Genomic DNA, 9,751 nt, shown 5'->3' with positions numbered 1-9,751 from the left:
ACAATATAGCAAACATTATAATCACGCAACGGTAGATAGCAATTATAGCACAACTGCTTTTGCCTTTGTGGCTTACAGGAAGTGCTGGTTGGACTTGAACAGCACTTAGTGTTGAAGCTTTGGAAATGTATAATATTGGCCAAACAATCACTGTATATTAAAAAGAAGTGACTTTTTTTATACATATAGGATTCCAGTTTCATCTTTTAAATGGTCATTTTTAAAACATGACATTGAGTTATACTCTAATTTTGTAGCACTCTGTCACTTTCTACAATTATAATGACCTCTTTCGGATGACTAACTACATCCTGAAATAGTTCCATGACCTTACATTCAGAAAAAAAGTGATTTGCAACACTTTCAGAAATCTGTTTTTATACCAAGCATAGAAGTTTTTGTTTCTCTGATGTCTTGGCACTGCTATTCTTGCATCTCAGACAGAACTTTGTCTGAGATGTCTGAGCTTCTCTCTTTATTGGCAGTGCACTAAGATAAATTCTTGCCACTGCTTGTGTGCTCCTAATGTTTTGATGTATGTGTGACAACTCATAAAAAAGTTTATTGCTCAAGTAAAAAACAAGTGCAGTTACTCCCCTACATACCTCTGGAAGTGGCTGACACGTATTTTTGCTAAGCACGAATGCACTGTGAAACTCTGCATCCAAAACATCAAGAAACTTCAATCAGACCTTTATTGCAGTGGGAACTTACTGAGACATGCCATTAATGACAATATGCATGTGGCCATGTCATTGTGGTATTCTCGCACAACTCTTATCTAACTTTCTCTCCCCTTAAGTGTTTCCCCGTGGTATACCCGGTATACTGTTGGCGCCGCCATTAGCAAGACACCATTAGCAACACGGCTACCGCTAAAGGCCATGGCTACAGTCCAAAGCAAAAGACAACTGTCAGAATCCCAGTCTGATTTAGAAACCCTGATCTCAGTGCTGTGAAAAGGCAGAGTAAAACACCTGGTTGTATCAACAAGTAGGCAGGTTTGGTTTCTTATTGATCTAGTAGAAAGAATGGCGGTTTTGAACCGTCTCAAGTCCCGGTGGTAAGAGGAAACACATATCAACGGGGGAACAAGCTTTGACACAACACCGGAGCGCTTGTAGAGCGCTTGTAGAGTTTCCACAGTTATTCGAGTTGTTCCACCACAACTTAGGAAAATTAGCCAGGGAAAACTCTTCCTGCTTGGGTTAAGCACTGGCAGATACATTTCCTTTGTGCCGTCATACGTCCTTCATTTTTCCAGGAAAAATCCAGCCCAGTGGCAGACCTAATAGCATGTTGAGAGTGAGGTATACAGGGAACTAATCTACAGCATACGTGGATTGTGACATTTTTCTACAGCCGATCAATCTTTATTTATATAGCGCAAATTCACAACAAAAGTTATCCCACGACACTTTCCAATTTGAGCAAGTCACAGACAGGGTCATACCTACTGGCATCGCATAAATATAATTAATTTATGTGTTAGTATAGACTGATTTATTACAACATAACTGAACGCATGTTTATGCAAACTTTAGGCAGACACTTCTTGCTAAAATCCAGATAACAAATATATATTTAATGGGTGCTTAAACTTAAAGACATAAATTACTGTATCCATGTATATGACTTGTGTTGGTAGTAATGTGAGATGTGTCTTTCTTGGCTTATCCTGTTTGCCAACTGAAAGGTCTGATTGTTGGCCACGATCTATGGCAAATACATGTCAGGGACGCGGTTTGGCCTCTGTTCTCTATTCTTCTATATTTTGCCTCTAGTCTAATTGATGTTTCTTTGACGCTCAGCTCATCGCTGCTAAAATGCAAATCAGCAGAGGTGGAACAGCAGGTAGAGGAGGTTACAGTTTAAAACTTTAACTCTTAGATGCCTGCTGTGTTCCAGTGAAGTTCATAAAACATTACTCCTGTTTAAGTTTAGTTATTGCACCCTCATGAGACTTTGCATTTAACATCTGATATTAATTAAAAGTGTTCTTGTTACCTCAATCTGTGGTGAGATTTCAATATGTAAATTTGGCTGAGGGAAGTGATGAAGAGATTGTCTGAAGGTTTTTGAAGGGTTTGCTTGAGATGTCAGAAGAGGCAAAGTGGACAGATGTGTGTTTCCATACTGTACTGAGTGCTTTTACACCTGTCTGAGATCTGAACACCTTCAGGTCAAGTAGCATCCTGATTGCAATACATTCTGCATACAATTAAGTCCTGCAATAACTTGTGTTTTTACATATTCAGTTAATATTTTCAGATACAGATCACATGGTAATGATACCAGGTGTAAATCAGGTTATAAAGTCATACAATCAGTTCTTAATGTATATTGGAAACCATTCATTGATTTTGTCTTTATCCAAACAAATACAAAAGTGAACAAAACAATCTGAACACCACAACTTACACGCGTTCCTCAGAAATATAACCAGTTGATTCTTGTCTCTCTCAAGCTTCACCCTCGGGACCCATCAGTCAGCTGTTAACTATCAGCAGTAACGGTGGGGTCCATCAGGTGCCCGGGAGGTTACGGAGGGCGTGGAGCTGGATGTATGAGACGGCTTCATGGGCGTGAATGACCATCTGGAGGATGGGACAGGCCACATCCTCAGCCTCGGGCTGGATCTGGACTACCTCCATGTGGATGGTGCTGAGCGGCAGGCTGGCCTGAGCACTGTGACAGGCACTGGGAGTATAGGGGTCTTACATGTCAGAGCTGGTGCTCCAAGTAACAGCACCGATAGTAGTAGTATTACTCATTCAAGCTACAGCAGCAGGAGTAGTTGTAGTAACTTCTCTGAGGAGAGTGCTGTGTCCGACAGTGATGATGAACGGCTCCAAATTGGGACTGGATCTGAATCTCAAAACCCTCAGCACGATCAGCCTCCGCCCCTACACCACCAAGAGACCTCCTGTCAGAGAGTCAGGCTGGACCTGGCACCAAATCGACTCCCCGGAGACCCCCCACAGCTAGAAACATCATCTCCCACTGACCCCGCCACAGACTACCGCACCAAGGTGGAGTTTGCTCTCAAGCTGGGCTACTCTGAGGAGCTGGTGCTGCTGGTGCTGAGGAAACTGGGCCCAGACGCACTCATCAATGACATCCTAGGTGAACTGGTCAAACTGGGAACCAAGACGGAGATGGAGCAGCAAGGAGGTTCGTCTGTTTCCCAGTTTCCCTCCTCCTCGTTGTCGTCCTCTTTGGCTTCCTCCAACTCCTCTCTGGACTCCTGCCGGCTGCTGTCTCCGTCACAGGTGCTGGAGGACAGAGAAAATCTTCGGCCTGTTGTGGTGGATGGGAGCAACGTAGCCATGAGGTAAGGATGAGAAGTTTTTGGAAACGACAGGTTTATGCTCTTCTGCCTTCTACTTACTCATACACGTACTGTAGCCACATTGTACATGATTTACTGATGCTGCATCCCGCAATGAAATCCTGTGTTGTAGAGTGATTAAGGGAAGAGTGGATAATCACTAATACGACCAATTTATGATAAAATAAACATGCCTAATTTTTTGTAATGGTCAAATAAAACAGCAAACTATTATCTGGCTGTTTACTAGCTGCTAAGATACATTAGCCACAGCAGCCAAGTTAGCAACCGTATGACACATATTGTATGACACAATACCGTATGACACATATTGTAACATTGCTGGCTATAAAATGATGAAACATACAAACATTTACTCACTTTCATCAAGTCTTTCTTTATAGTGTCTCCAAAGGTTGGGGCCTGTACACATAATCAAGAAAGACAGGGTCACACCTACTGGCATCGCATAAAACTCTGTGTTTATAATTATTTCAGTTTTAGTATAGACTGATTTATTACAATACAACTGAACACATGTTCATGCAAACTTTAGGCAGACAGTTCTTGTCAAAATCCAGATAGCAAAATTGAACCAGACACATTCATCCAGCCCACATACTGAATGGAATGATAGAGCCTGGGCAGTCCACTGCCAGATCTGAGCCACCAGCAGACCATACCATGGCCACATGTTGGCCAAGAGTGAGCCGAGTAAGCAGACCAAATGAAAGTCTGGACCACGGTTCATCTCTATTCTTTCTATTTTCTTATTATAACTGACTTAGATAGTCTTAATAAGAAAGTCATAATAAGACTTTATAAAAGCACGATATAAACATAACTGGAACAGAATAATGAGATATTTCATTTTAACAGTGATTAACTGGGAGATGATTTGAAGTGAGCCTCTATTATTATTATTACCAGCTGCGACATTGTGTGTGTCATCATGGTAAATTGGGGTGCTGGAGACACATTTTGAAGTGAAAACTATCATAGAGTTTTGACTAGTGTATATATGTCTGTCTGTCTTGGACAGATTTTTGTCAGCGTGACAAAGCAAGGGGGCCACAAATTATGGGGTTGCCCCCCTCACACTTTACGCCCCTGGCCCATATTACTTTTTAAGTAGTCATGAAACTTTGCAGGTGTGTAGTTGAGATCAAAATGAAGGTTGAGTTTGAAGATGGGTGTGGTCCGGCCCATGAGTACTAACTACTCACATAATAATGTAGTAATGACTACTGAGCTGGTGTGAGCCCATCACAAGATGGTCACTAGTGTTTTAATTGAAAATCCTCCTCCTCAGTCACTGCAGTCTCTGGGACTTAAAGCGTAGCTCTCCTTCCTGATTCTGATTCTGCTCTGCTCTCTCTGCGTGCACTAGATTGTTAGTTGCTCCTACTGTAACATCATCCACCTGAAGTACAAATATATGGCATGTTCATCATTTTCAGAACTTACTTCACAAAATATAGATTTATGAAACATTGTTTCTGTTTCTGGTGAGCATGACACAAGCATCTTCAGAAAGTTAACGTGTATCTGGTGTTTCTGTTTCCTTGGAAGGGTTTCAGTTGTCTCACCATTCTGCCAGATCGTTGATCCTTTTTATAATCATCTACATATGTACATCTGTTATGTGTTGTGCCAACTACTGAACGGATTTCCACCAAAAATTGAATATAAGATGGGTCCTGGCCCAGAATAGACCCCATTAACTTGTGATGCGGATCCATTTAAAAAGGAGGCATCCAGTAACCATTCTTACTTTTATTCAACATTGCGAGAGAGGGCATTCTTCAAAGGTTTTGTTCATTTCTCAGGGAATAATGCACAGATGATTTTGGTAAAAAAATAAAAAATTAAGCATATTTAGGTGGTTGGTATCAATGAGTGGGTACAATTTGATCTTAGATCTGGTGATCTTAAATTATGGTTAAGCAGTTATTGGTGGTTTAAAATTTAGAGAAGTACAGGGCTATCAAGTTTGATACTGGATTAAGATTGACTGAATCAAAGGGGACTTTTGGACATTGGCAGAGGTATGCACTCTACTGCCATTCAACAAGTTCAGTGGCCCAAATAGAGTTTAAAAAGTTTAGAGTTTAGTTTTGCAACATGTTCTTCAGTAGTTGTAGGCATGTATTTGCTTTTCAGTGACTTTTGTCAAGTTGTGTATATAGTTTGGCTCGAACATGGACCTATATAAGGTAGTGCATGTGTGTGGTTGAAACACCACCCAGTAAAAAGTCAGTGTTGAATGCAGGAGAGAAGATTGAATGTCTGAATAATGCCTGAATAATGCCTCAACACGTTTATCGAACAAACGATAAACGTTTCCAGCTGTCACAGGATTATAAAAAAATATCAATCTCATCATAATTATCCTCTTCACCTCCCTGCGTGTTGATTTCCTCAGTTACTTCAGGCCAAGATTCTTGTCAAAAATGAAATGTGTGAACAAAGCAAAGAGATCTCTTGTTGTTTTCTCCTAATGAGCTGATGTCACTCTCAGTGGATGCATAATTCTGACTGCACCTTTATTTCACACCAGCCTCTCAACCATTTGTTTAACTTGCAACATTCCTGATGTTATTTTATGATGTTTGTAACTGTATTGTCATGTCAGTGACTGCAAAGAAAAAATAGTTTTGTTTTTTTTATCTCGAAATATCACCAATACAGTAATAATTGCAAGGTGTTCATTTAATGTCTCTTTTCCTTCCCTGCGGATTTGTTTCACTTGATGCCAATCAAATAATTGAAGAGTGGTATCAGGTTTTGAATCAGGTTTTATATTTTGGTGGTAGGATAACCATATTGTTTGCATTTACATCACTGATTGTCTTTAACATGTCTCTCTCTTGCAGTCATGGAAATAAGGAAGTGTTCTCCTGTCAAGGCATCCAGCTGGCTGTTGATTGGTTCTTGGAACAAGGTCATCGTGACATCACTGTTTTTGTCCCTGCATGGAGAAAGGAGCAATCTCGACCTGATGCCCTCATCACAGGTAAGGGCAACTATAGTTTTTAGAGATGATTTAAAGTCACAATCAAGAATCTAAAGCAAGCAAAGCATGTGCCTAAATCCTCTTCTTCATGAGGGATTTTTGTCTTTTTCAATACCAAAGTGAGCATTTATCATTTTTTTCTTGTCCTTTTATGTTTGACTGTCTTCTTCTCCAGATCAAGAGATCCTAAGACGGCTAGAGAAAGATAAGATCCTGGTCTTCACTCCATCTCGCCGTGTGCAGGGACGCCGTGTGGTGTGCTATGATGACCGCTTCATCGTCAAACTGGCTTATGAGTCAGACGGCATCATTGTTTCCAACGACAACTACCGTGACCTCGCCAATGAGAAGCCAGAGTGGAAGAAATTTATTGATGAGCGTCTACTGATGTACTCTTTTGTGAATGACAAGTAAGAAACTCATGCCAAAGGAAAACAAATTTTATTGGAATGAATAAAAGAGAAACATTATGTTTAATCTTTTTATAGAAAATTGACCAATCCTTAAGTTAGTTTCCCCACCATATTTTAGTTGAAGTAACATTTTAAAAAAAAAACACTTTTTTATGTATAGAAAAATGCAGTGTAGGAGCTTGGCTGCTATGCATGAGCAATGAAAACAAAAAAAGCTTTCACTCCTGTACAAGAAATGACCTTTCTGTTTGCTACACCCAGTGTGTGTCAAGCCAGCATCCTTCTAATGTTTGCATAATGTAATTTTGCAGGGAAATTATCTGAGGACTTCCTGTTTATTTCCTCTCCTCTGTTCCTATATTCGTTTTTACTTCTCTTTAGTTTTGTTTACTGATCAAATCCACTCACCACACTGGAAAGGACTTCCTTTAGTTTTTGGATTGTGTTCCCTTAAGTGATCTATTGTCACAATGCTTTTGGTGCTACCTGACCTATTGGTTTGGTCAGCTGCTTCTGCTGTTATCCCAAAAATAGAAATTTTCAGGTTGTTAAAGTTTTTTGTTACATTTGGGGTTAATAGATTTCTTAATCTTTCATTGTGTTTTTAGGTTCATGCCACCAGATGACCCGCTAGGACGCCATGGACCCAGTCTGGAGAACTTCCTGAGAAAGAAGCCTATTATTCCTGAACACAGGAAGCAGCCATGTCCTTACGGTAAAAATATGCACTTGATTACACTTCTGTCAGTGCAGAACTATGAGAGAACTTTAATATTTTGAAAAAGTAGTCATCTATTGAGATTGCACATGTGCAGTAATCATTGGGCATGTGCAGTAATCATTGGGCAGGGTACAACAGGGAATAACAGTACGCGGGGAATTTTCTTTCTTAGAGTTTGGCTCCTAATAAGTAAGCTAATAGTAGCACCTTTGTACTTATTCCCTGTTGTCAAACTGGCCTTATAACATTTAATGACAATAAAATTGTACCTCTGTAGTTGAGGTCGGGAAAATTATTCATTCATTCGTCAATGTCAAAAGCGACCACACATGAATGTTTAATGTAGCCTTATCGTAACACATAAAGCTTGTGGAAATAACACAAGAAAAAAAAAAGAATATAAATACTATCCACTAACCAAGATTTTATAAAACATTTCCATTCCAGCAAATTACTTAGAAAAGCTTTCCTTTTTTCCTCATTCAGGGAAGAAGTGCACATATGGACACAAGTGCAAGTTTTATCACCCTGAAAGGGGAAGCCAGCCCCAGCGTGCTGTGGCTGATGAGCTCCGTGCCAGTGCCAAAATTTCATCAGTAGCTTCCAGAGGCCTGCTGGAAGATGCCCTGGTGGTGAAGAGCCAAAGTTCAGGAATGGCCGAGGCTGAGCAAAGTCGGGGCACTCCAAAGAAACAGACAAATCCCAGCAGCCCCCGAAGGTCCTTCAATGACCTCCTGGAGGATAGGCTTCGGGTACAGGAAGGACGTAGGGGAAGCAACAGCAGTAGCAGTAGTTGTAGCAGCAGCTTTTTAGGGCATCCTGCTCCAGGGGGACCTCCTTCTTCAGGAGGTCTGGACCAATGGGAGCACCCTGGGGGAGGTGGTGGAGGCAGCTCCAGGCTTGCTAGCACCTCAGGACCGAGTTTCGCTGAAACTTACCACAGATGTGAGTCTCCAGACCTGGGCTACAGCTCACTGGTTAAGGCCTACTCCAGCCTCAGTTTGGTAGTACCACAGAGTCCTGAATGCTTCTTCCCTGCTGATCTGCGAGCAGGATCACTGCCCTCAGACTGTAGCAGTGAAGGCAGTGTCAGCTCAGACTCCTTCTCTCCTGATCCTTTGTTAGACGATGGCACCAAGTGCCACCACCATCACCACCACCATAATCACCACCATCCTCACTGCTCTGGTCAGTATGCTCACCCTGTAAGCCGTGCCCCTCCTGGTCTGAGTCAGCATACTCCTCATGGCTATCCCATTCCTCAAGCACCGCGGAGACAACATGGTTTTGTCTTGGAAGACCCTCCATCTTCTGTTACTACTCATGCATCTCCACGTCCCTTCAAGCCCCCTTCAGCTTGCATCCCACCCATCCCTCAGCATCCATTGCTGAGCAGTTTCCCAGGAGAATTCCAAGCTCGTTCACCACATCCACCCCAAACATCCATTGCTCACTCCCTCTCTCAGAGCTCCCCCCTCGGCCGCAGTGTGACGGGTTCCCTTTGGCAAGAAAGTGGGCTCCAGGACTCCCAAATGTACCAAGGGTCACCACTTCATTCCAGACGAAACCAATCTGGACTGAACCAACTACCACCGCAACAGTTAAACTGGGGCCCCCATTACCAGCAGTCTCCGAAACCTTGCTATGATCTGTTTGCCTTCCATTGCCTACCAGAAGTCCATGAGAAGGCTTGGCTCTCTCCTTGGGAAAGGCAAGCCCATTCATCACCCCGTGGCCTTCCAGCATCAAGTCTCCCACCACTCCCGCAGCTCTCCCTTCCACCTATCACTACCCACAAAAGCCACCTGCCCTCAGTGCCCCAGCACCAGGAGCCTTCTGCCTTTGGTCGGTACCAGGAGCTTAGGGAGAGGGTGTTTGTTAACTTGGGCCGCATCTTCCCTCCAGATTTGGTGAGGATGGTGATGACCAGGAACCCTCATTCTACGGATGCTCAGGAGCTTGCAGCTGCGATTTTGTTGGAGAAATCGCAGCACGGTCCTTGAATTGAACCAGATGGTGAAGTTCCAGCTTCATCTTTACTGGTCTCATGTCTGCAGGTTTATTCCTTGCAATCATCCTTGAAGTCAGGTTCGACATTACCAAACCACAAGCACAAGATATAAAACTCATTAAGTGGTTAATGGACTGCTTGTTTTAATTGCAGGGAAGTTGTCTCATTAATTTTAATGGTATTTTGTGTAAAGGGAAATCCCAAAATTGCCATATTTTTCATAAGTAGCATATGTATGCCTGCTATTTCAGCACTTAAG

The 9,751-nt window shown here is 42.2% G+C and overlaps 1 protein-coding gene across 1 annotated transcript; it reads left to right on the top strand.

Moving 5' to 3' along the window:
- Window positions 1-2,579: 2,579 nt before the first annotated feature.
- LOC141002602 (probable ribonuclease ZC3H12C) lies at window positions 2,580-9,484 on the top strand. The gene is made up of 5 exons (XM_073473960.1): window positions 2,580-3,334; window positions 6,208-6,347; window positions 6,523-6,757; window positions 7,369-7,475; window positions 7,968-9,484. Exons 1-5 carry the CDS (start codon window positions 2,580-2,582, stop codon window positions 9,482-9,484), a joined length of 2,754 nt encoding a protein of 917 aa, XP_073330061.1.
- The last annotated feature ends 267 nt before the right edge of the window (window positions 9,485-9,751 follow it).

The sequence above is a fragment of the Pagrus major genome, chromosome 9 (genome assembly GCF_040436345.1).
Source record: "Pagrus major chromosome 9, Pma_NU_1.0".
Lineage (NCBI taxonomy): Eukaryota > Metazoa > Chordata > Actinopteri > Spariformes > Sparidae > Pagrus > Pagrus major.
This window is presented reverse-complemented; position numbering and strand designations above follow the sequence as displayed.